Here is a 27,538-nt window from a genome sequence, read left to right on the forward strand (position 1 = left end):
CTTGAATGAACTCTGGTGAGGGGTCTATGTATATATTTAAATCTATTCCACACCTTTCAAAGACATTTTTGATGGACTATATTATGCATCACAGGTGTATCTCATGTATAGAACAGAGCACTTCCAGCAATCTTATTTTAACACTGCTTTCCTACTTTAAGCTAAAGATAATTTAAGCTTTTTTACTTTTTTACTTTTACTTTCTACTTTAAGCTTTTTACTATCCTATGAAAGCATCCTCAAAACTTATAGTTGAAATATCTCCAAAGGATATATGGTAATCAATACCTTTATTTCTCTATGAGGAAACCAAATTTCACATCCCATGTCAGTTAAACTTTGAGATGAGTCATAAATAACCATCTGCTGATCTATTTCTATATATATTAAATACATTTCTGAATTTAAATGATGGACTAATTCTATCTTGGAGCCTTTGAAAAGAATTTTGAGGTGGGCATGTTTCCCCACACCTATAACCCCATTCAACTCAAGAAGCTTACTTCTTCTTAGAAGTAAGTACTGGGATTAAACATAGACACTCTATCACTGAGCCCCATCTCCAGTCCCCCCACCCCCACTTTTAGTTTTTTTTTTTCTTCTTCTTCTTCTTCTTCTTCTTCTTCTTCTTCTTCTCCCTAGCCCTTTTTACTTTTTATTTTGAGGCAAGTTCTTGCTGAGTTGCCCAGGGCCTCAAAGTTGTGATTCTCTTGCCTCAGCCTTCTAAATAGCTGGCATTACATGGTACACCACTGTGCCTGGCTAGCTGGTAGTTTCATTTCTTTTAAGCTCACATTTCAGAAGTAGAAAGGTGTTTACTGGTGTTTTCCCTATTACCTACCTGTATATTCCTTTTAGATTAAAGCTGCAACTAGCTTTAATATATTGTTACAGAGGTATTTGTATCTGCTTTTAGTTATCAAGATTAAATGCACATGAACATAGTACCCCCCAAGTTTCCTACACAAATGCCTGCAGCTAGCTATAATTCAACTTTTTTAAAAATATTTTTTTAGTTATACGTGGATACAATACCTTTGTTTTTTTATTTTTATGTGGTGCTGAGGATCGAACCTAATGCCTTATATGTACGAGGCAAGCACTCTGCCACTGAGCCACAAACCCAGCCCTATAATTCACCTTTTACAGTGAATTTTATCTGCTGGTTTACATGGGTGCTCTTCAGCATTTTTCCCTCCTTGATTTAGAGTTGTGTAACAAATAGTTTAAATACTAATATTAAGTGATTCAAAATGAAAGGGGGGAAAAAAGTGAAAATTTTCTCATCTTTATCTCCCATCAGCCTAGTTTTCCAATTCCATGCCCACACACATCCCTGCTCTTCTTACTTTGTGTCTTCTCAGTTTTGATGTATATTTGAACAACTGTGACTCAGGTACAACTTTTTTATTACCTTATTTTCTCAGTACTGTCTCTAAACTATTTCCATATTAGTCAGAACATATTATTTAGAACTATTGTTTATATTTGTTTTTAATTGATTATAAATTTACACATAGTTGAAAGAAATAATAGAGACATTCTGCATATCTTATTCTGTTTCGTCAATAACATTTTGCAGAAGTTTCAATACAGTATCACAACTAGGAATTTACATTAATACAATTGATCACCTCATAATCTTTCATTGTAAATCATTAATGAAATTTTACAAATAAAATTTGAAGTTTAGTATTCAACATTAGTGCATGTGCCCTATACTCTACTCGTTTGGGAGCTCAATTTCAGGATGAGAAGTAAATATAGATTATTGTTTCAGTTACTAGTTATGTGAAAATATCAAGTTGTTTTCTCCCTTCTTGAGGGCTAATGCTAAAGGAGGTCGCCTGGAAGGAATGCCCATGTCTGATTTGGAAAATAATTCTGAAACTGGGGAATTACAACCTATAATACCTGAAGGAGCTTCAGCTGCCCCTGATGAAGGTAAGGCATAATTAGGCAGAAAGCAGAAATACTGACTCTTTTGGTGGCTGTAGTGGTAACTGTGGTGGTAAGTAGTGGTTGGTTTAGTAAAAATGTTACTGAGATCTATGTGACCTTTTTGATCTGAACACAACATTCATTGTACCACTGATTTTGACTTACTAGGACATTAAGCACAGTGGAAGGCAAAATGGATAATTTACTAAATATAAGGATGTAACTGACTAAAAGAGTCATTTACAGGAGGAAAATCTACAGAGAGTTCATCTGTTCCATCAATAAATACAATGCCACACATTGAATTTTTGCTAGGTATGCAAGTATGAATTAGATATGTTCACAGTCTTATAAGAAACATGTGCCCTAAAGTAACTAATTAGAATAGTAAGTTTTAAATCTTTGTCTTTTGAAGTCAGTCTTGACTGATGTCTGTAGATTGCTTTGTCTTTTTTAGGGTGGGGTAGGGGATGGGAGTAATTGCTGGGGATTGAACCCAGGACCTATGCATTGTAGGTAAGTTCTCTACCAACTGAGCTACATCCCCAGCCTACTTTGCTTTTCTTATAGAAGCATTCCAAGCTCTAATTATTTTTTAAATATTTTTTTAAATTATAGATTTATTTTATTTATTTTATATATGCTGAGTATCAGACCCAGTACCTCATGTGTGCTAGGCAAGCGCTCTACCACTGAGCCACAACCCTAGCCCCAAGCTTTAATTATTTTTAAAATTCCTTATGTTCATCAGCCTCAACTCTGCCAGCTTATTCTGTCACACATTCTAATATTTCTTTTGCATCTTCTTCCAAGTTCATTATTCTTAATCTAAAAGTATAGAAGACATTTTGTTATTTTAGATAACAGAAGGTATGTGAAATAAGGCTATGTGTATTGCCTTTGCTATGTTTTTGTATGTTACCAGAAAAGAATGTCAGCTTTCTTAATATTTGGCATTGAATTTTTTTCATTTCTCAGTAGAAATGTCACCTTCTCCTTTGCACTCACTTGAATTTCAGTGATTGATGCGTTGTAGCTCAAAGCATATATACAGGTTCCAACTTCTGTGAGAGAATTGTAAGTGGTAGAACTCTCAGGTTTTTCAGTTAAAGAACATTAAATGTCCTGGTCTTCCTGTTTTATGTGGTGCTTTTTTCTTTCTTTCTTCCTTTCTTTCTTTTTTTTTTTTTTTTGTACTGGGAATTGAACCCCCAGGGGCGCTTCCCCAGCCCTTTTGAATTTTATTTTGACAAATGTAGAACAAGGTTACACTGACTTGCTTAGGGCAATGCTAAATTGCTGATGCTGGCCTTGAACTTGTGATTCTCCTGCCTCAGCCTGGAGAATCTCTGGGATTACAGATATGCATCATTGCACCCATTTTGTTTTCCCTCTTAGATGGTGCTCCTGCAGTGGACAGCAGTATTTCAGTAGAAGAGATTAAATGGAAAGGATTTGTGAATTGATGTGGTGATTGTTAAAACATTAAGAATATATTATGACTTATGATCTTTATAAAGAACCTGTGGAGATTAGTTGCTTTCCATGTGTTTATACACTGGTTATAAATTGTAGCATATTAAATTCTTTTACAGCATGTACTGGGATTATAAACTAATCTTTTTCATACATCATTTTATGAAATGCTTCTAATTTGCCTGACATTGTATTTGATGCTGATAGTAAAACAGTTCTGAATCTATTATCTAAATCAGAGTTCTTCTATCTCAGCATCATTGACATTTTGGATCTCATAATTCTTTTGTTATAGGAAGGCTATTTTTTGTGTTGTAGGATACTTTAGCAGCTTCTTCAGCTTTTAACCACTAGGTGCCAGTAGTACTTCTGTCCAGTTACAACCCAGACTGTCTAAAGAATTTACCAAGTATTCCTTGGGAGGCAAAATTGTCTTTATTCCAACTAGTTAAACTGAATAACTCAATTAGGGGTGATACTCCTTGAGTATCACTTGCCAGAATGTGCCACAGTTACTAATGAGATCAAGTTGTAATTGTCACACATGCTGGATGCGTGTGGTGGGGGATAGAGCAGGGAGAGCAATGAAAACCACTGGTTAAGTGTTGGAGAGACTAGCTAGTAGTCATTTATAATACAGAATAATGAGTGCTGTGATAAGGGTATATAGGGAGCTCAAAGAAGAGGTACGTTGCAATAATAATAATAAAAGAAGATAACATTTATTAAGTCCTTACTATGTTCCCAAGACTGTTCATGACTTTACCATTATTATCCTATGCTGTTCTCAGAATAGCTTTGCATGGTAGTTACTTTTATTATCCTGATTTTACAAGTAAATAAAGTGAAGCCTAGAGGTGCAACTTAAATTACCCAAAGTCAGAGAATTAGTCATTGAAAGAGGTGAAATTTAAACCTAGAGTCAGTGCTCATAACTTTCACCTCTCTACTGACCTAGTCCCTAGGTACCCTTGGAAAGCTCACCCAAAGGAATAAGTGAAAATTAGCCAAGTGAAAACTACCAAAAATGAGGACAGAGTAGTAGTAGAGTCGAGATCGTGAATAAATTATATATTCTTTGCCTTAGCTAGAATCTAGCCTTTGTCTTTGGTTCTTAAGCAAGAGGTGATGCAATAAAATTGTGGTTAGAAATTTTACTCTGGTTGCAGTATGGAGAATGGATTTTGTAGCTGGGAAAGGGGTGTGTGGAATTAGGGACAGGAAAACTTAAGCTTGTTAAATAATCTAGGTGAGAGACTACTTGAAGCTCTTTAATTTCAGCCTCCAACTCATAAACATTATCAGCATTTTTTTGTGTGTAAATAGATAGTTCGAATGGAAAATACAAAGCATTTGACATCAATTTCTTTTTCTTTCTTTCTTTCTTTTTTTTTTTTTTTTTTAATTGGGTATTGAACCCATGAGCGTTTTACCCTGAACTACTTCCGCAGTCATTCTTCTTGTTCTTTATTTTGAGACAGGGCCTCACTAAATTGCTAAGGCTGGCCTTGATCTTCCAATTCTTCTGCCTTAGCCTTCCGACTTGCTAGGATTATAGTCATGCACCACTTCCCCTTGGCATCCACTTTATTTCATATTTAAAGTGAATCTACTGCTTATCCAAAAGTAGAGACAGGTATATATAGGCCACATTTAGGATTGTGTTTAGGATGGCTGCATTTAGGATCTGCAGTACATTTTCCAAGTTGTTTTTTTTTTTTTTAAAGCACCTGATTATTCAAATGGGATTTAGAGCTAAGTGCTTCCTCAATAACACGTTTTGTCTTCATTTAAGGAATGTGATAAAAAGCTCTAAGAACTCAATTAAGAGTTCTTAGAAAGCTCTCTGTAAATATGCAAATCAAAAGTGATATAGAACCAATAAAAATACTTTTAATGAAAACAAGTGATACAGAACTATACACCTTTGAAGTTCATTGGTATCTAAATAGCTTGTTTACCACTAGAGCCCCAGGATAGATAATAAGAAAACAACTAACTGATGAGGCTGGAAGAGGGGAGTACAGTAGACAAAAATAGCTTCATGAACAAATCTGCTTTGTTTGTAGAGGAGAGTAGGGCCTTGCTCACTGCTGTGGATATTATTCTGTCATCAGCAGGAGCTGGTTCTCAGGAAACCTTTATTTTTCACACCTAAAGTCTTGGTAGACAGTTGAGTGGGATTTTCTTATATCCATATTTAGGAAAAAAACAAGCTTTTTATTTGTGCCAAGTACATAGAGAAAATGTTCTGTGCCATATCACTGTGGGTTATTCACTTTCTTGAAAAGAAAGCTATCTGAAGAAACTTTAAAGTAAGACATTGTTTTATTACTGGCTAGGAATTTTGGACTACTAAAATAGTCTCTCAAGTGTCAGTAAAATGTAACACTTTTTCTTAGAAATGACAGCCATAAACAGGCCTTTTCCTTTCTAACTGGGACCATATGGGACAAGCTTGTTTTAGTTATCTTCTATTTAATGTTCTGATACTGAAAAGTCTCCCCCTCCCCAGTTGGTAATCTATAGAATTTTTATAAGTAGGCTAGTTTCTTTCCTGTTCTATGTAAAACTTGAGGCTATAAGTTCCTGCTGCAGTAGCACACATAGCTTTTCTTTAAGTCAGGGGTGTGCAAAACACTTAACCAGAGTGAAAAAGACTTGGCATATACCACATAAAAATCTTGCTAGCAGCCTAGCTAAGAGAAATGAGTCACACAAAGTGTGATGGCTTGACTCTTGGGAGGATAACTGTTAGGATAATTTATTATATTTTAAACAAAAGTTACCAAAAAGTAAAGCAGCCAACTTAAATGATAATGAAAGCTAACTCTCTTGATTTAGAAAGAACTCTCCCAACAAGGAATCATGCATAACTGGTGGGGCAGTTTTGGGTTAGCTGCTCAATGTCATCAAGAATTCATGGGGTGTTTTTTCCATCTTTAGCTTTGCCAGTCTCACTTAGCTCCCCTCAGAGTGGCATCCCTGATCGAATCCAGTGACTCATTCATGTTAGGCAAGCGCTGTACCACTGGGCCACATCCCTGGCCCCCCTGCCCTTTTATTCTTAAGAGCACAAAGATTTTTGTTTTTTCTTTGAAGATGGAGAGGATTTCAGTCATCTAGTCTTTGTCTTCTCAGTATTTAAGGGAGAAGTACTCCCCAAACTTGTCTTGAAAACAGAAGAGGACAAATTTCACCAGTAAGGTGGCCACGTGGGGCTTCTTCTTTGTTAGAAGTTTTTAAATCACAAACTCTATTTCTTTAATAGTTATTCAAGATTTATTTATTTTCTCTGAATGAGCTTTGATATTTTTGTGTATCAAAGAATTTATTTTATCAGTATTCCTGATTTCCTAAGCATGGTTGTTTATGTTTCCATTATTGTCCTTTAATATCCAGGAAAAAAACTGTTGCTTTTTTTTTTTTTTTTTCTTTCCCCCTTGTTGAGAGCCACAGCTGAAGGGGCCCCAGCAAACTTTCAGACTGCCAGCTGATGATTGGCTCACAGCGGCCCAGCAACTTCTAGCTCATTGGCTCCTCTGCGGTAATGCTCATTGGCCTGTTTCCCTGCCCTTTCAGTCTACGGAGCTGCTCATTGGGGGACTTTTTTTGGCTCCGCCCATGCGACCCAGCCAATCGGCCTCAAGAGCAGGAGGATTGTGGGAGGTGGAGAGGCTTGTGGTTTTGGGAGAGGCTTGTGGGAAGCCATGGTGGCAGTTGGGGGTTTTTCCTGAGGAGCCTTTGTTTGGCGGTGTGTGGTTCTAAAAATAAAGTTAGTTTCTTTTGACAAGTGGCTCCTGATTGTGCCCAGCCAGACTGTGGCACCCCCTTAATGAGTTTGCCTTAGAGGCTTTTCAGTTTTATTAGTATTTTTAATTTTATTGATTTTTTTTTTTAAAGAATGACCATGTTTCATTGTTTTTTTTTCTTTCTTTTAATTACTTTGAATTTAATTTGTTCTTTTTCTAGATTTTTGTTTGTTTGGGTTTTTTAAAGTGGTGTCTGGAATTATATCAAGGCCTTGTGCATGCTAGGCAAGTTCTCCACTACTAGCTACTACATCGCCAAGTTTATTAATCTTTTTTACTTTTGCTTAAATCATATATTAATAATTTTAGTTTTAATCTTTCATTTCTACAAAACATTTCATTCTATTTATTTGTTTGTTTGTTACTAGGGATTGAACCCAGAGGCACTTTAACCATTATTGAGTTACATCCTGAAACCTTTTTATTTTTTATTTTGAGAATAGGGGCTCACTAAGTTGGTTGCTGAGGCTAGCCTTAATCTTGGAATCCTCCTGAGTTCTTGGAATTTACGGCAGGTGTCACCAAGCCCAGGTCTTTTGAAAATCTGCCCCTTTAAAGTTAACTGGAATCATGTAGTCTCTTACAGGTTTTTGTTCTACTTAATGAAAAATTTACAGCATTGTCCTTCCATATCTCCTGATTCTTGCTTCAGGTAGATTGTTAGCTTTAAACTTTTAACTTTGGAGCATTCTTTTTCAGACCCCCACCTCTACCCCCCAGAATTCTTATGATCTGTATTGTGGAAGCTTACCTTCAGAGAGTGTTTGATGTGTGTCAAGGGTGTTCTTGAGCATTTTTATCTTCCCTTAAAAGTCATCGTTAGATAATTCCAACACCTGTGTCATCTCACCTTGGTATTTGCTGATTTTCTTTGTTTTAGTTGATGCTGGGGATTGAACCCAGGGCCTTGTGTTTACGAACCATCAGAGCTTTATATACCCAGCCCACTTATTATCTTGTACTGATTTTTCATATGCTGAGTAATTTTGGATTGTGTCCTGGACTCTGGGGCTTGTTTGAATCTTCCAGTTTGTTGGTGAAATTTTGATTTCACCAATATGCCTATTCCTGTTTACTTCCGAGTCCTTAAATAGCTATGCCATGCATTTCGTCTAGATTTTAGTAATGCATTGAGTGAAATAGACAAGTTGGAATGTACCCACTCCATCTTATCTAGAACCTAACCTCCAGGGAAGATTTTGCTGTATTTAAATAACACTAGCTTCTGAATAATTTTATGTTAATTTCTTAAGATTTTTTACTTCAAGTTTAAATCCAAATCTAGTGGCTAGAGGCTAAGTTTTTAGAGTACATGCTTAGCAATTGCAAAGACCAGGGCTCAAAACTTAGCACCACCAAGAAATAAAAATAAAAAATCCCCAGCATAAATTGGGTTTGAATTCTAAGTCTTTTGCTCTCTTTGTAGAGCGTATCTTATACAGACTATTTCTTATCTGTTTTTTTGAATAAGAATTTTAGCTTCTGCTGGATGCAGTAGCATCTGCCTGTATACTCATTAATTTTGGTTTCTCATTAATTTCTTCAACTCTGCAAGTTCATTAATCTTTTTTTTTTATTTATTTATTTTTACTGCCCAGCTACTGGGGAGTCTGTGAGGGAAGAGGATTATTTGAGGCCAACCTGGGCAACATAACCAGAATTTTATCTCTTTAAGAAAAAAAATTCCAAGCTGGAATTTTAGTCCCAATTGCAACTCCTTTCCTATGGTGAGTAGAGTTTTGGGTCCCACTCTCCTCCCCGGCAAAGGAATGTTAAAAATCTTTGCATTGGGCTCTCCAGGATAACTGTAGCATCTGACCCAGTATTATTCTTATCTTGTTTCTCATGCCTGTGAATTTACCTCCTGTGTTTTGGGTTTTATTTTTTGCTACTGGCGATTGAACCCATGGCACTTTACTACTAAGTTATGTCCCAGCCCTCTTTATTTTTATTTTGAGACAGGACTTCTCTAAATTGCTGAGCCTGGCTTTGAAGTTGGATCCTCCAGCCTTAGCCTCCCAAGTTACTGTATTTATAGATGTACACCACTGTGCCTGGCCCCTTTTGTCTTTTAAATGTGACTGTTTGTTAAAATAATGTTCTGTCTGTATTTTATCAAAGTATTTATAAAAATTTGTAGCAGACAAATTTTCAAGTTTTCTGATCACTATCTTGCTAAAATAAATACTTTCTATAGGATTTTTCTTTTAAAGATCAACTGGTTGTGGGTGATTTTCCAAAGAAATTAAAATCTGCTCTTGCATGTTTATTACAGTACTTTTCACAATATCTAATTATGAATTCAACCTGGGTGCTCATGAATGAATGTATAAAAAAAAGTGACATGTATACATAGTATAATATCAGCCATAGAAAAGAATGAAATTCCCTGCCATTTGCAGCAACATGGATGGAACTAGAGGACCTTACATTAAGTGAAATAAATTAGGCATAGACAAATAGCACATGATCTTACTTATATGTGGAAAGTAAAAAGTTGATCTCAAAGTAGAGAATAAAATAGAGGTAACCAAAGCTTGAGAAGAATATAGAGAAGGCAGAAGGATGGAGAGAGTATAGTTAATGGGTAATGGGGTGTAGTTGGGCAGGAGAAATAACTTCTAATGTGTTATAGTAGTAGGAGAACTATAGTTGACAATAATTACTTAATATTTTAAAGTAGCTAATGAAGAATATTTTTAATGTTCCCAACACAAAGAATGATATGTTTCTATGGTAGTAGATATGCCTGCTACGCAGATCTGATCATTACACATTGTATACATGTATTGGAATATCAGTGTACCTTATAAATACATATAATTACTATGTCAATTAAAATATATATGTATTAAATATCCAAAAACTAAATCAACTGATTCATACAAAAACAAAACTAGAGGCCCAAATAGGATAGAAACTAACTTATGACTAGAATTACTGGAAATTTCTATATACATATACTATGTATGTTTATAGCATGTGGTTTTTTTGTTTTGTTTTTGTACTGTTGATTGAACCAAGGGGCACCTAACCACTAAGCCACAGCCCCAGCCCTTTTTATATTTTAAAAACAGAGTCTCACTAACTTGCTTAGGGTCTCACTGAGTTGCCGAGATTGGCTTTGAATTTTCAATCCTCTAGCCTCAGCCTCTTGAGCTGCTGGGATTATAGGCCATGTGTTTTATTATGTTTATTAGTATAGAGACTATGTTTACAGTGAATGAGGATTTTAAAAGTTCCTCTTTTTTCTCTTATGATGTGTTAGAAAAAAAGTGATTTGGAAAAGGTATTCTCAGTATAATTAGTACTGGTTCCGAATAACAACTTTCAAGGACTGTGGTACTCAATTTTAAACTTAGAGAACAAAAGTAACAGCACTGCTCTAAAAAAATTTAAAGAGAATTGAACTTTCTGTGGTTACTTTTTTGGTTTTGCTGGTGTGGTTTCTTCAATTTTTGGCATTTATTGTAAAATTCAGTAGGAATCTCAGCTTAATGGATAAGGAACTTTTCCTCTTTTACTTATAGTGGTTTTTTTCAGAAATATGTTGTCTCCTTCTTTCCTACCAGGAATTAGTAGTGACAGTGACATTGAATGTGACACTGAGAATGAAGAGCAGGAAGAGCACAGCAGCATGGGCGGATTTAACGACTCTTTCATGGCACAGCCCCCAGATGAAGGTGCAACATATAATGTCATCTTACACAGATTAATAAAACCATTGGTGATGATGTTTTTTCTTCTGCTGCTATTGCTTCTACTTACTCTGCTTCTTTTCTTTTTGTCTTTTTTTGTTTTGTTTTTAACATTTTTACATTTTTTGGTAAACTATATGGTATTAGAAAAAAATTGGAGGGTAATGTTTGGCTTGATTAGATAGATACCTGATGAGTGTCACTTCTTTGGAGGAGAGAGACCACAGCCTGCTTTTGTATAGCTTATTTACCTAAGAATGGCCTTAAATTATACAGAGGTGTAAAAACAATGAAACAAAGAAGAATTTTCAACAGAGACCATTTGTGGCTTGTAGTACATAAATATTTACTATTTGCCACCTTGTTTTCCAACCTCTGGGGAAGTTTTAGATGTTTGATCCCCTCCCCCGATTTTCTTTTTCTTTTTTTTTTTTTTCAAGCCAACTATGACTTTTTAAATAGCTTTGATTTCTTAGAAATGCATTCAAATTATGGAATCATTCGTTTTTCTTTTAAATCTTTTTTAAAATTAATTTATTTTAATTAGGTATATATGACAACAGAATGTGTTTTGATTCATTGTACACAACTGCAGCACAACTTTTCATTTCTCTGATCCTACACCATGTAGTGTTGCACCATATGTGCAGTCATAAATGTACCTAGAATCATTTTTTATTCCTTTCTCTCCCTTCTTTCTTGTTTAAGTGTTGGTATCTTTAGGGGAGAAACACCAAGAGAAACTTGCGTAAATATGTATATTTGTATTTTATAAACTTCAATTTTATGGCAACCTCATATTCTATCATATAGAAGTACAGGTAAAATAATGGAATGTGTTTTAGAAAATTATAGAAATACTGGTTTAAAGTCATCCAGAAATCTTAATAATCAACCTGAGCATTGCTATGTAAGATTTCCTGAAATGACAACATTGTCAGGCTTATGTGCATTGTTAACTTTGTATCTTACATATTTCCCTAGTGTTCTAGTATCTTTTTTCAATATAGAGCCAAGTATTGAATGATTTGTAAGTTTTAAGGCAATTTCTTCTGCTTCTAAGACAAGCACTCAGATTTTGGGCAAATTGAATCCTGGTGGGATTCTCAGTAATGTTTGCATGTGTAATTTAGTTGGCTTTGAAATACATTTTGTTTATAGCACCTTGAGTCTGGAAAGTATACTTCATCATTGTTTCTTGTTTCTTTCTCCAACTGTTCCCACCGGTCTGGGAGGACAAAGTGAGGCAGTGCCTTTCATCTTCTAACTATGGGTGTCTATTACACATTTGGGGTTTTCTCCTTTGTTTTTCCTTTGCATTTGCTTGTATCTGACTCAAATCACATATTCTCTGAAGATTTGTTTACAGCTGAGCACCTCTTTCTTCACTAACACATTTGGTAAGATCATTTAAAGAGTTAGGAAAGAAAATACACTTTGTTGTTATATCTGTTTTTAATTTAAAATTTTTTCTTTTAATTTTTCTTAGATACACACTCCAGTTTTCCTGATGGTGAACAAGCAGACCCTGAAAATCTTCACTTCAGTACTGATGAAAACAGTGGAAGGTAATTGCCAGATGAAGAGAATTGACTTATAAGCTACCTTGACCCTGAATCTTGTTGTAGTTGGTGCTCAAATTTGTCATCAACCAGATAATCAGATTTAGGTCTTTTTTTTCCCGTCATCTCTACCTGAAAGAATAATTCAGGAGCTGTTAGAAAGTAGCACGATTCTAGTAAAGAAAGTAGACCATGGGAAAAAAATTAATAGTGTGAGCAGAGTTCTTCCTAATGTAATAACAGTGTTGTCCTCAATTAATTTAGAAAATTAGTACATCCACAAAAGGTAGAAGACCAGTTAACTGCCAGAAAATGTACTAGAGGCAGTGCATGCACTCAGTAACCTGTTCATCCTTGGTGCTCTGTCTTTGGCTAAACACCTGTTGTGTTTAAATGACTATCTTTATATTTCAGGTTTTAATCACAGTTTGTTTCATTAGGACCTATAGATTAGTGAATGGAAAATTTACCTATAAATAGATTCTGTCCTATAGACACTTTTTGTGAATGACTGAAGTAACACTAGACTGGATCTCCTCTTTGGAGTATGTTGACAGACTAAAGTTTGTTTATCTTTTCTTTCTTGTTTAAGTGTTGTTACCTGTTTAACAGCACATCTTTCTGTTGTGTGACTTTGCATATGTATTTAAAATGAACTTAGTTAATATGGATTGGTTATGTTCCTGGTCATGTGAAAGGTCATTGAAAACTATTTCATTTTTTCTGCCTCATAAAATATAGTGCAACAAATATTTTTAAACTCAATTTTCATTGGATATTGCTTCAGAATCAATAAATTTAAATATACATACTGCATAGTAGGTTACATCAAAGTGAAGTTGATATCAGATTAACTTACATACTCATAATTACCCCCAAAATAATTGCCAAACTTTGCCACTGTGCTTCTGAATTTGTGTTTGAGCTGCTATATATTCATGAAAATTACACTGAATTGACCAAGACTGTTGAAAAAGCATGAATAACTATATGTACATGTAAAAGACATCTCATCAGCTTGTTTTACTTAATATTATTCATTTTTCCATATCTAATATCTTGATGAATGCTATGACTTATAGTTTACTTCTTTTCAGAATAGTTTGCACTTTTTGTTAATAAAATTAACTTGAGAAAATGAGGCTCTGCAGTTTATTAAAAGTGGGACCAGATACCCGCTTTTCTATTTCTCTTGCTGGTAGCTGTTTAATAATGTAGACAAGATCATTTTTTGAACAGGGGTGATGGGCAGCTTCTCTTTTAGTTGTTCCATAATTGTAATAAACCTGGAAGACCAAAAGCTTTTTTCATGGATAGCTTTTAATTCAGATTAGTTAGCTTTTAGTAGGGGAGTCTTTGGAAGATATAATTCTTCTCTTCGTTCCTAGCCACTTTACATACCAACTCTGTTTCCAGTTCTTTCTTTTTTAGACAAGGTGTCTCTGTTGTTTGCCAGGTTGGCCTTGAACTCCTGGGCTCCAATAATCCTCCTTTCTCGGCCTTCCAAGTAGCTGGAACTACAGGTGTGTGCAGTACCCAACTTTGTTCCCAGTTCTTTAATGATGCCAGGAACACTGTTTCCCTATTCATTGATGCAGCATGCCTGCGTTGGCCATGCTAGATACTAGGTAGCAGTGAGAATGGGCAGAGGGACAGAAGAATCCCTCACTCTGCTCTGATTGTCCTACCTTCCTGCACCACTGCCCCCGCCCCCTGCCCCCGTACTGGGGCTAAGCCACATTCCCAGCCTTTTTTTATATTTTATTTAGAGACAGGGTGTTATTGCTTAGGGCCTTGCTAAGCTACTCAGGCTGGCTTTGAACTCGAGATCCTTTTGCCGCAGCCTCCTGAGCCTCTGGGATTACAGGTGTGCATGACCATGCCCAGCTTCTGCACCACATAGTGTATCCTAATGGCCTTCACTTTTTTTTTTTTTTTTTTAACAGCTTTTGCTGAAGGGCATTTCTTTCCACTGTTACCTTGCTTCAGTATTTAGTGTCTTTATCTTAATTCCTAGAAAACCTCTGCTGAATAAGGGTTTTCTCTTAGGCCTAAAGAGGTAAGAGTAATGCTTATATTGTGCATGTACATATCATTTCTGGACAACTTTGACCACCTGGGTCATTGAATCCTTCAGTAACCTTTGAGATGGATGAGTTGTGTCTTGTCCCCCTTTGGCAGAAGAACCTGAGGTTCCCGGGAGGTCGTATGATGCTCTTAAGGTTCAACACAAGAATGGGATGAACTGTTGCTCTAGTGCTTTTTCCAGTTCATCACACTTAAATCAAGCCCAACATTTTGATAACAAGTAACTAAAAATCTAAAGATTGTCCTATTTTTAAAGTTTATTTTGAGATGTGCCTTTTAGTCCAGCTTTTGCTTTTGTTAATGCCTTTGTATAACTGTAGAACAGTGATCCAGCTGGGCTGGGGATATAGTTCCAGTGGTAGAGTATTTGCCTAGTGTGTGAAAGGCCCTTGGGTTCGATCCTTTTTTTTGATCTTTGAATTAGGATCCAACACTATGATTATTTCCATAGCTCAGCTTGTTACAGTTTTGGTCACTGCAAACTCTCTTAGGTTTTTAATGTCCTTGTGATATGTCCCCTTTGGTCTGTTCTTTTTTTTTTTTTTTTTCCTTACTACTTGAGGAACCCTGGCTCCTTTTCTTAGAGAATGATATTTAGAAACGAAGATGTGGATGCTAATGTGCTTATTGATACTAGGGCTTCACTGCTTCTAGTCCCTCTCAGTGGATAGAATAGGAAATGTGTGTGTGTGTGTGCGTGCGCGCGCGTGCACGTGCTGAGTCATGCAGATTCACACATTTATATGTATTACTGGATCTATGTGTATAAATCTTTGGGGGGTTTTGTTTTAAGGAAAACACCACCAGTCCAGCTCCACAGGGCTCATTCTAGACCTCCCTCTTACTTATAATGTGTAACAGTGAGAAGCCTGGCTCTCATTAGCTATAGTACGTTAACTTAATTTTTTAACCCTAATGCACAAGTCAGTCAGTTTTCTTAACATATCCCCTTGGGAGGGGAAAAAAAATTACCATCTAGAGTTTGGTGCTTGTTTCTGTGTTTTATTTGGAATAGGAATTTCAGGCTCAGCTCGATCTAGGCTCAAGCAATTCTTCTCAGACTCCCAAGTAGCTGGAACTGTAATTTATGTGCCACTGCACCTGGCTAGTGTATAGTTCTTTTAGTCTCTCAAGATCATGTCACAATACTCTTGCAAAGTTTTTTAGGTCCTTAGATTCAAAACTACATTGGTTCCTTTCTTTCCTCTTTGCTGTGATTCTGGTTCATTTGTGATACAGTTAGATTCATCATTATAGTCTGCTTTCTTTCCTCCCACACACATCCTGGTTGATTTTTTTTTAATTTACATATTTTAAAATTCAATCTTTTTGGTATACAGCTCTGTGGGTTTTGACAAATGTCATGTATCCACCACCAGTGCTACACAGAACATTTTCCATCCACCCTAAAAATTCACTTGTGATAGCCCTTTGTACATATACATCTCCTTCCCAAACTCCTTGTTATCACTGATTTGTTCTCTGTCTTTAATTTTCCCTTTGCCATAGAGTCATATAAATGAAATCATGCAACATGTAGCCTTTTACTTGGGAAAATGCATTTTTTAATCCATATTGTGTGAATCAGTATTTCTTTCCTTTTTTTATTGCCCAGTAGTAGTCTATTATATAATGGAATTTGCCCACTGAAAGACTTTTAGGTTATTTGCAGTTTGGCTGTTTGTGAACCTTATACACATTTGCATATATATTTTTATGTAAGTTTAAGTATTCTCTATAATTTTATATGCCTACTGGTGGGAGTTCCAATTGTATTCCCCACACACAAACACTTGGAATTTTTGTCATTTTAGGCATTTCTTTCTTTCTTTCTTTCTTTTTTTTTTTTCCTTTTTCCTGGTACTGGAGATTGAACCAAGGGCCTAGTGCATGATAGGCCAGCAAACTACATCCCCATCCATTTTTATTTTGTGACAGGGTCTCACTACATTGCCCAGGCAGTCCTGAAACTTGGCAATCCTTCTGCCTCAGCCTCCTGAGTAGCTAGGATTACAGGCAAGTGCTGCCATACCTGGCTGTTTTAGCCATTCTAATGGGTGCCTAGTGGCATTTGTTATATTCCTAATATCTTGCTGAGGATTTTTGCATCTATATTTATGAAGGATATTGGTCCATAGTTTTATTGCTCTTCATCTGATTTTACAACCATAGAGTAATGCTGAACACATAAAATGAATCTCCTTTTTCCTGGAAAAAAAAAACATGTAGAATTGGTTGTGTATATTATTATTATTATTAAATATTTTTAAGTTATAGATGGACACAATAACTTTATTTATTTTTATGTGGTGCTGAGGATTGAACTCAGTGCCTCACATGTGCTAGGCAAGTGCTGTACCACTGAGCTATAACCCCAGCCCAAGATTTTATTCTTTAATTGGTAAAATTTACCAGTGTGATCATCTGAAAGGAGCTTTCTTTTTCTTAGATGTGGTTTTTTTTTTTTTAGGGGGTGGCGGGTAATACCACGGATTGAACTCAGGGGCACTCAACCACTGTGCCATATCCCCAGCCCTATTTTGTATTTTATTTGGAGACAGGGTCTCACTGAGTTGCTTAGCACCTCGCTTTTGCTGAGGCTGGCTTTGAACTCGAAGTCCTCTTGTCTCAGCCTCCTGATCCCTGGGATTACAGGTGTGTACCCTGCAGTTGTGGGGATTTTAGTATTTATCTAAGCTTCTTGGATCTATGGTTTCATGTGTGTCATTAATTATGCGTATGTCACACTGATGTTTGTACAGCTCCTGTGTACTTGTTCTGTTCTGGGTTCATTTTGTTCAGGCATTTCCTTCACTCTTAATGTGTTGTATGTCAGTGAGGGTACTTTTTGTTGACTTACTTCAGGTTTACTAGTTCTCCTCTCATCACCACAGAATTTACTGATGAGCCAATCAGATGTATTCATCATTACAGTTATGGTGGAGTTTTTGTTTTTAACATTTCTATTTAATTATAATTTCCATCTCTTTGCTGACATCACACACATAATCTTACATGTTGGCCACTGCTCTCCTTAACATTAATCAAATTTAAGTAAAATTCTTGCTCGAGCTAGGGGTATAGCTCAGAACTGGAGCATTGCCTAGCATGTGCAAGGCCCTGGGTTTGCTTCCTAGCACTGGCCTTAAAAACAAAAACAAACTCGGTTCCAAAATGCCTGTTATATTTGTCTGGTTTCTAATGATTGCTTCATCTCTTCCAAGTGCAATTTTTCCTTGCCTTTTCACATGCCTCAGTGTATTTTGTTAAAAGCAATCCATGTTAAACAAGATTAGATGCTTTGTGGATATTTATGACTGAAAGTGAGCAGGCCTTTTCTGTTGCTTAGACCTTCATTGCAGAGATTATCTAGTTTGGCTCAAGGCTTGCTGTTGCTATGATTGACCAAGTGATTATTTCAGGTTCCTATTGCAATATCTGGTTTTGCTGATGGGGGTTGAATTGGCAGGGCAGTCTCTCCCCTAAGCATGTAACTTCTATTTGTACCCTTACAGAGGGTCTGCTTTTGTTGGGGGCTATAAGGTTCAAGTCTAGCACTTTGCATATGTTAAGCACATGCTTTACTACTGAGCTAAACCTCTAGCTCCTTTATGCTTCTGGTGATCTCTCATCCTTCTACCAGAAATATTGTGCTGTTATTTGAAGACTGACTGGGGCTGACATTCTCAGATTAAGCTGCAGTTTTAGACACTAGGTTTGGACCGACAGGGCCTTTTCAGTTTACTTGCCCCTTCCCAGGTAGTTGTAGGCCCAGTGACATTCCTGTCCCTACCCTATTGCCTTCCCTCACCTCCAGGAACTAGCCACCAGTGCCCTAAGTGAAGCAGTATTTCCTCCTCCAAAAGAAGAGCACTTCTGTTTCATAGAGGAGATAGGGGGACAGATCTGAACCTTTCCACAAGGTTGTTGTATACCTCTTTTGGGTCTGCACCACAGTTAACTCTTATTAGGGCTCTTTCCAGTCTTTTTTCTGTGAACACTTAGTAGAGTTTGTGAAGAAAAAGCCTGAAGAGAGTGCTTTTTCTCTAGGCCCCCAGGACTCCACACTCTTTCCAGCCCATACTCTGCCTTTACCAGTTGTCATGTTAGCTGTTTTTTCCAGAGTCTGCTCATAGCTACCCTAGGGAAACTAGTGCTCCACTGCCCCTGTAAGAGCCTGTCAACTTTAGGCCAGTTGATTGTTCTTCAACTTCAATTTTCCAGTGTTCAAAAAGTCATAATTTGCAGTTAATCTGGCTGTTTTTCATTGTAGGAATGGAAGCAGTGTTGTTCCTTCTAGCTCTACATCAGAGCAGAAGCTGAAAGTAGGTATTAAAAAAAAAAAAAAGGTGAAGTACATGTTGAAGTAAAGACATTTTAATTTTAAAACTGTAATTCAAAAACAGGCCATTTTTATCCAAATTCTTTTTAAATTTAAATTAAAGAGGTGATTTGTTGAAAGTTTAGAAAATAGGGTGCCGAGCATAGTAGTGCACATCTATAATACCAGGGGCAAGGGAGGCTGAGGCAGGATTGCAAGTTCAATGCCAGCCTTAGGGTCTCGCTAATAAAACATAAAAAGGGCTGGGGATGTGGCGTGGTCAGGTACCCCTGGGTACCAAAAATAAAAAAGGAAAAAAAGTATGTTTGGAAAATAGAAAACTCCAAGAGCATATACTTTTAGTCCGGATTTATAGAAGTTTTAAAACTCTAATCGGGAGGCCTAAGAGAACATGGTAACGTCAGCCATCTATAGTTTGAGACACATATTATGGACTGAGCTGTTTCTTAGAACAGATCAGACACATTTATAGTGACTGCTCCTTCTGTTCCTGCTCTGCCCAGCTAGAGTGCTGGCCCAAGTCCTGCAGCACTGGTAATGTCTCCTAATGTCCTTTTGAAAGGGCTGCTCCCTGGGCTTGTCTCTCACTGTTTTGTTCTTCTTGATTAGTCTATTACAACTCTACTTGGCTTAGTTGCTCAGCCCTTATGCTCTAGCAAATGTCATCCCGAGTAATGACTGGCAGGGACTTTTTCATCTGTCCATCTACTCATTTGGAAAATTGTTTCTCTAAATGTGAATCATTCTGGACATTTTTCACATCCGTTTCCCTGGTTCTAAATCAGGATTAGAAGAATTAGAACCTATGAGGGGCCCTGCTTGCACCATGAGGGTAGGGGCACATCTTACCTGGAGGTTCCATGACTGGAGCTGAATCCTTCAGCTTGGCATGAGAGGCTAGCCAAACCAAGCTGCTCAGTGAAAAGCACTTGAGTCTTGGGAAAGAAACCCATTTGTTTGAAGTACATACAGTTCAGTTTAGTAAAAACTAAGATAATAGATGGCGCGGGGCTGGGAGTGTAGTGGTATAGAGTGTACTTAGCGTGCAAAAAAAGGCCCTGGTTTCAATCCCCAGCACCAAAAAAACAAAAAAAAAACCCAGAATTTTTTTTTTCATTTAACCTTTATTTTGTTTTTATGAGGTGTTGAAGATATAACCCAGGACCTCACCTGTGCTAAGCAAGCATTTTACCACTGAGCTACAACCCCAGCTCCCCATTTTTTTTTTTAACGGTGCTATGGCATGCTAAGCATCTTCTCTCCTTCTGAGCTGTGATTCTTTTCACTAAGTTCAAATGACTTTATTATGCCTTATATCTGGCAGTGTGTTGTTTCAAAGTGAGATTTTAAACAAACCCCTTCAAGTATCCTTTCAAAAAAAATTTTTTTAAAATATTTATTTATTTATTAGTTATTGGCGGACACAACATCTTTGTTTGTATGTGGTGCTGAGGATCGAACCCGGGCCGCACGAGGTAGCAAGGCGAGCGCGCTACCGCTTGAGCCACATCCCCAGCCCCCCAAAATTTTTTTTTCTGTACATGAAGTCATGCTAAGGACTGAGTTAATTTAAGGCTTTCAAATTTTACAATGTGTTAACTAGGTTTAGGGGGGTTAGTTTCCTTAGATGCAGTTGAACCTCCACATTTGTCTCCTGTTATTACAGAAAACCTCCATAAAGACATTCAACCAAATAACTCATTAGATTCTTATCTTCACTTTGCCCATTTAGTTTCAAAAGGAAAATTTGAGTGGTTGGGTGAACATAACACTGACATGAGATTAGAATGGCCCCCACAAGGATAATGTGCAAAGCATTCCCCATTCCGAAAAAGAATGAATTCTTTCGGAAGTTTTGAGTCACTAACTCCACTGTTAATGTCCCTAATTAAGGCTTTCCCAGGATGCTTCCCCCCAAACCCCAATTTGTGTAATTTAAGTATTAAATAATTTAGCTTTCTTTTAAAGAAAAAAAAGACAAATGACTTAGTGATTTTTAAATTGCTGGGTTTTATTAAGATATTGGCAAAATTTCAAACATATTCTTTACCTGAATGAACAGTTTGAATAAATAAAATATGAAGGATCACTCATGATTACAACTGAACTCAAAAGTGATCTGTACAGCAGGTTTGTAAATTTGATAAATTTACTTGATAAATATTCACTTCACTCCATAAAGAATTCTTTGCAGAGAAATGACATGAACAAGAGAAAGCCTGTCTCTCACCAAAGAGCACCTAGAGAGTTAACAATGATGTATCTGGATTATTTAATACATCAAAGTTAATTTGAAGTATTTCCTTTTCAATAGTAACTGCTATATCAGTCTGGAGTTCCCTGTCCTATTTCATTTTTTTTCTAATTAGTAGAATAAATATAGTCTTCAGAATACATAAAATGCTGCTGGAGGAAGTAATTATTTTTTCAGTACAGTACCATATGTCTGGAAGATAGCTGTGTTGTAATACTGGCAGTATTTAATCTTTTCACAGGTCATGCTAATTTATGATCCAAAGAAAAATTTGTCCCATGATAAGGTGTGAACTAAATTGTAGTATCTCCCCTTCTATGGCTTGAAAATGCTCATTGAGTGAACAAATTTTTAAAAATTAAAATAATTGAGGGCTGGGGATGTAGCTCAGTTGGCAGAGTGCTTGCCTCTCATGTACAAGGCCCTGGGTTCCCCAGCACCACACAAAAAATTGAGATCATTTTCTCACAAATTCTCGGCAAGTACTTGGGGAAAGAAGTACTTGACCACAGCAGTCTTATCTGAAAATGGGTCATTTTCATCTGCCCATTGGATGTTGTACTTCTTACTGGCACAGTGTTCCAACAATGGAGTGTGGTTGTCATGAAAATGCAGTGTTGCAGTGTTGATTCTATACCACTATAAATGTGGTCAGAATTTACTAGTTGACATTGACATGATTGACATTGTCCTTGGTTAAGGTGTTAACTTTCAAGGAGCCTCCGACTTAAAATTAAATGTAATAGGAACTCTAGTCGCTGTATTTCAAGGACAATGGATGGCACTTCTAGGTAAAGAAAAGGTATATACATGTGTTTCTACCTGACCCCTGTAGTACAGACCTAAATGGGATTAATAGCCCCAAGTATTTGGTGCTGTAATGTTGCCTAACCTCAGATATCCCTCAAAAGTACACATCTAGAAAGTGAAAAAGGAAACCTTTAAATTAGGGACTGATGCCCCTTGAAACTCACAGTGAATGTACAAGGAGTTTATAATAACTTCAGATGGTGACTTGAAGTCTGTTTCCCTAACCAGTACTACACTTTTCTTGTTTATATTTGTTTTGTTTTTACTATTTCCTATTCTAACAAAACTTGTTTAGCAGGCAAACAAATTGATGCAGATCATGGTAAGTTGAAAAAGGGATACTGCCACTCTTTATGGATTGAGTGTAGAACGTTCACCACCACTAAATTACACGATGAGTAAAGGTACAAAACACATAATTCAGACTATACCTCAGCATTAACAGTTAGTGTATATTATACTTTTATATCTATTATTTTTACAATCACCAGATACACCATCATTAAATACAAGTTACAGAAATGTGTAGATACCATTAGTTAGAGGGTTACTTATTGCTTACGTTAGCAAGCAGCAAATAAGGGCACAGGATTTTAACTGAAGGGAGCTACTTTCTATCACCAGTGGCATTAATATTAACACTGCATTTCACAAAGCACTGCTTTTTATCTACTGTATAGAACCAAGAGCAGCATATATCAGACCAATAACCACTACTTTAATAATATGTGTTATAGAATTTTAAAGGACTTACCTTACAAATGGTACCTAACTACCCTATGATTACGCGTATTGTGAACAAATGAATAGTTGCTATTTTTTACAATATTGGTTTATTGACCACACTAGAACTACTTTTCTGTTTTCTAGAGAGAGCTAATGATATGAGAAATGGAGTTAACACTGCTATATAGTCAGACCTACAAAACCCAGACCTTTAAAAATGTAGGTTTGTCCCAGTTCCATCCAACCATCTTTTTCCTCACTAAAAAAGCTTATCATTGTAACTTCTTCCCTTTTGCCAAATCTGACCAAAAGAGACAACTTATAGAAAGTTCTTTTTAAAAAAAAAGGCATTTTGGACTATAATGTAAACCAATATTCTGCCTGTTTTTTGTTTCCTTAGATAATCTGATTTGAAACTGAGACTGCATCTGAAGGGTTGTCAACATGATCTAGGCTTCAGAAAATGATATAAGTGAGGTACATGTATGGGGCAAAGCATCAGAATGATGAAAATTTGTAATATATATAGCTGGAGACGTTATATTCTCTCCTTTTCAACCATGTGTCACAAGACTGAGGAAAGAATAAATTACTTGAGAGTCAAGAGAAAGCAAATAATGAAAATCTCTACTTAACATCCAAATTTTAAAAAATAAAATCTGTAGATTAACAATCTGATTGTTGCTAAAGTGTTTTTGTTGTTGCTAAAGTGTTTGTTTGTTTTAATTACTTAATATAGCTATATTGGCCCCTGTAATATGCTACAGTCATCTGTGTCTTTGTCTCATCTATGTTATGGAATTTTAGTCCTACTCCCTGGGTCTAGGGAACATAAACCAATTTTATCAGCATGTAAAAACATGATTGGTGGACAGTTAGTACATTCAGCTTGCATGAGCGATCAGTCAGTACAGCAGGGCTACTCCTTTCTGTGGGCATGGCTGGTCCCTAGTCAACTAGGAAAGGGCAACTGGGGGACTCCATGGTTCTGAGAATAAGAGGGTGCTGTCTTTTACTGGCTTAAAACTGCAGAAATAGCAAAATTGTCAAATAGAAATAAATATTGAAATAAGCGCACATCCTGTCCCTGCAGTATGAAGTTGCATGTACCTTATTTCTATTGGCTCATATCTTCCAATTGTAACTACACAGACCTGGCTCAGTAATCTGCATTTTCCTTTGCATTTGGCATCTGTGTTCACTTTAGGCAGTACTTTCAGCCTCCTGCATACCAATTACTTCATTCCCTTGGGAAAAACAATATTAGAGAAGTTAAAATGGGCATTTTTCATTCTCCAAAGCCACTTTTTATATATTATAGTAGTACATATCTTTGCTATGTGTGAACTTAAAAAAAATGGTATTTAACTTTCTTTTTAAATGGCATTTTGAATCTTGTGTATGTTTGTACCTGACATCATCTCTATTAAACCAGTTTTATTCCTGAGATGAGGTACAGTGAAAACACATTAGCATCATAGATTAAAACCAGCTGACAGTGGTCTCATAAAATGACAAATAAAAATTCCACCAAAAGCACCATAACAGGTTATGAAAACTCCCAAGTAACTGCTGCCCTAGGAAATATTTGATTCAAAATGTTTTATGTTACAGAGAAAAAAAAAGTCAATAAATCTTTGACTGTATACTGCCTCACAAGCCTGAGAATATGACACTTTTACACTAGTTTTCCACTTTCATCGTTACCAGTTAAAACCCATATGGCTTTTAGCCTTTCACCTGCCAAAAAAAAAAAAAAAGGTTGGGGGGATCTTTCTTAGTCCCCAGGATCTTGAGGGATGGTTCCCAATTTAGTTCTTCATTGTTCTCTGTAAGTAGATTAGGCACATCAGACCAGATTTCAACTGAGTTGAGATTCAACACTATATATTTCAATATATCCTGACTGAAATAACTTTCAAGTTTCCACTAGTGACGTGAAGGGGTGCTGGAGAGGGGACGTATGTAGGTGTAGAGACACATCACAGGGACCAGTTGTATAATTTTGCTAGTGAAACCGCCAATACTTTTTTTTAGATTGAAAACACTGTAATTTGAGTTTCCTAGAGATCTATTTACATTTAAGAATTGAGCCATCCATGGATTCATACTGAAGCACATGTGTTTAGAAATGTCTACCTTGTTTCTACTCTGATAGTGTTTTTAATTGAGGGATAGCTAGCTAGCCTACTGTAAAGAAAACGTATTATATTTTATGGCTCCAGAGAAGATCTGCATATGGAATATCATTACCCTTTCTGAGCTTTCTCATTGTATTTTCACTATACCCTTTCCAACTATTTTCCCTCCATGGCACATAACTTCTTAACATCCTATTTCTCTTCCCACTTCGAATAAGTGTGGACAGGCTGATGCCCATTTTGTGGGAAGGCTCTCGAGCAGAGAGAAATGAATAAAACTTTGGATTGAACCTGAATCCGTGCCACCTTTTGAAGTAGTAGTGGCGTAAATGATACAATCTAGAAACTCTTTTTCCCAGGTATTTGAACTGTTCATTTTCCAGCCCAGAACAGACAAGAGCCAAGCTCTCCATTCTGTATATCTGCTGCCCTGGAAACTCTCCAGCACCATTCCGTTCAGGCAATGATGATCGAACTGATTTTTCCTTCATTATTAACTCATTAATAAGATTTGCTTGCTTTGGTGCACCAAGACCAAACATCTCAACTGATGGCAAAATCTGGGCACTGTGAGGTTTGGTTGCTTCTATTTGTGTGAGATCTAGGTAGCCTGGGTCTTCCAGCACGTTGATTTGGGACCCTGGGCTCAGGCTAGTTCTATCAGTGAATGAATCCACACGCCCATCATAGCCTAGATCGGCTGGTGCTGAGCACTGGTGCTGAGGCCAAGGGCGTTTGCACTCTCCATGATTCTCCTTATCATCCCCACCATCTTCTTGCCCTCCTTGAAAAGAGTTCTCTGTCCAATCTGATTCCTCACTAACATTTACAGCTTTGTTCATGTCCCTCAGGAATACCACAATAACAGTGATGTTATCACTTGACCCAGCATCACGAGCTGATGCCACTAATTTGTGGGCAACCATACTGCTGTCTCCATTGTTCTCTTTCAGGTGGTCAGACACAACTTTCACTGCCTCATCAGGGTTCACAGTATCATAGAAGCCATCACAGGCCAGAATGAGGTAGTCTTCTGTCCCATCCAAAACAGTAGAGGCGGAATCTGCATCCCCACAGATATATGGCTTGTGTTCAGCATCTCCTGTGGGAATTAAAAAGTGGGACCATCAGAAAGCAGACATCTGATCATATTTTTAATAGAAAGTGGACAGGGGAGGTATAAGGAAAGCAAAAGATGGAAAACAATGGCTAAAAAGTGTCTTGAACCCAGGATGCTTTACAACTGAGCAATGTCCCCAGCCCTTTTTAATTTTGAGAGAGGGTCTCACTAAATTGCTGAGGCTGGCTTTGAACTTGAGATCCTCCTCCATCAGCCACCCCAGTCACTGGGATTGCAGGTATGTCACCATATGCAGCACCCTCTGGGATTTAATGAAAAGAATTTATCAAATAATTTTAGATAAAAATTTCTGTTAATCAGATTCTGCTTATGGTTTCATCCCAGTTAAAAATTTGCCAGTCACTGAGCTTCATTCCTTATCTAGTTTATACTCTGAATCTTGTGTTCTGGCTATTATTTAGGATTTGCTGAGTATGGCAGCAACTAATATCAAATCTAAGTTTGTTGCTGTACTGAGAAATTCAGTCCTTGTTGACTTAGTAGATCAGTTTTTTACTGATGGTTAGGTTTAATTAAACTGTGACTTGAAAAACAAGTCTACAGTGAAAAAAATAAAACCAAAGTTCTGATCATTCTCTTCATTAAATAATTTTTGTTCTATTCTTATTTATAAATCAATAAATAGCTTCATGTTGTGAGCATAGAGAAAGGTCTGAGTTACAAGGGATTTTGAAATTCAAGTGTGGCTCCCTCAAGCCAGGCCTCACACAGGGAACCTGAATGCATGTCTCCTGGTTCCAAGTCCGCCTGGATTTCTAGTTTGTAATGCTGCTTTATTTGACTTCCAGAGAACACACACAAAATATACAACCATTTTTTTCTTCAAATTACCATGTTCTTGCTTTCTTCATATATCTCTGATTACCCCCCTCTATTTTTATTGTTAATCCCCCTACTTCTTAACAACTGTGACACTGCACCGCCCCCAGTCCCCAAGGCCCTACTGGGCCTTCCTTTCTTGCCTTGCTTAGTTCATTTACTCACAGAATGAATTTTGAGCTAAGCCTTGAAGAATATGTTAGTTATCACTAGGCATTTTCCCCCTTGCTTGCGGGAATAGCATAAGCAAAGACACAGGTAAATGTTGGGGAGTAATGTGTACATAGATAAACTAGAGACCTTGGGCCCATGTTTCTATCACCATATTACTAAGATCACCTACATAGTCTTTGGTGCTGGGCATGGTGATGCACGCCTGTAATCCCAGCTACTCAGGAGGCTGAGGTAGGAGGATCTCAAGTTTTAAGGCCAGATTCTATAACTTTAGTTACACCCTCTCTCAAAACAAAAAATAAAAAGGGCTAGGGATGTAGCTCAGTGGTAGAACCCCTAGGTTCAATCCTCAGTACCACAAAAAAGAAGCCTTTGGAACTTTGAGGTTTAGAGCACTAGCCAGCTGCATTCATTGTTTTACCTTTGTTGTTTTTCTATAGTTTAGAGCCTAGCTGGTGTCCTCAACCTCTCAGCGCTAGAAAAAAGAGTGGCACATAACTTAGTGGTTAAGAACACCAACAATGGTGTCTAAACTGCCTGGCTCCAAATTCTAG

The 27,538-nt window shown here is 36.9% G+C and overlaps 2 protein-coding genes across 10 annotated transcripts in view; one reads left to right on the forward strand and one right to left on the reverse strand.

Moving 5' to 3' along the window:
- Trim37 (tripartite motif containing 37) overlaps positions 1-27,538 on the forward strand; it is a 183,793-nt gene that overhangs the window by 90,399 nt on the left and 65,856 nt on the right. For 4 of the 9 annotated variants that reach the window (XM_026407312.2, XM_026407311.2, XM_026407316.2 and 1 more), the window contains 3 exons: positions 1,826-1,944; positions 10,802-10,912; positions 12,417-12,495. In XM_026407312.2, the coding sequence (XP_026263097.2) occupies positions 1,826-1,944; positions 10,802-10,912; positions 12,417-12,495 (309 nt within the window). Of the gene's footprint in view, positions 1-1,825; positions 1,945-10,801; positions 10,913-12,416; positions 13,554-13,945; positions 14,013-18,850; positions 18,903-23,109; positions 23,302-27,538 lie in introns of those variants that run through there. The other 5 variants (XM_077800651.1, XM_026407313.2, XM_077800650.1 and 2 more) reach the window with 5 other exon arrangements.
- Positions 24,916-27,538, reverse strand: part of Ppm1e (protein phosphatase, Mg2+/Mn2+ dependent 1E) — a 144,104-nt gene continuing 141,481 nt past the window's right edge. The window contains exon 7 of the mRNA XM_026407318.1: positions 24,916-25,952. Within this exon, the coding sequence (XP_026263103.1) occupies positions 24,916-25,952 (1,037 nt within the window). The remainder of the gene's footprint in view (positions 25,953-27,538) is intronic.

Source organism: Urocitellus parryii, chromosome 7 (assembly GCF_045843805.1).
Source record: "Urocitellus parryii isolate mUroPar1 chromosome 7, mUroPar1.hap1, whole genome shotgun sequence".
Lineage (NCBI taxonomy): Eukaryota > Metazoa > Chordata > Mammalia > Rodentia > Sciuridae > Urocitellus > Urocitellus parryii.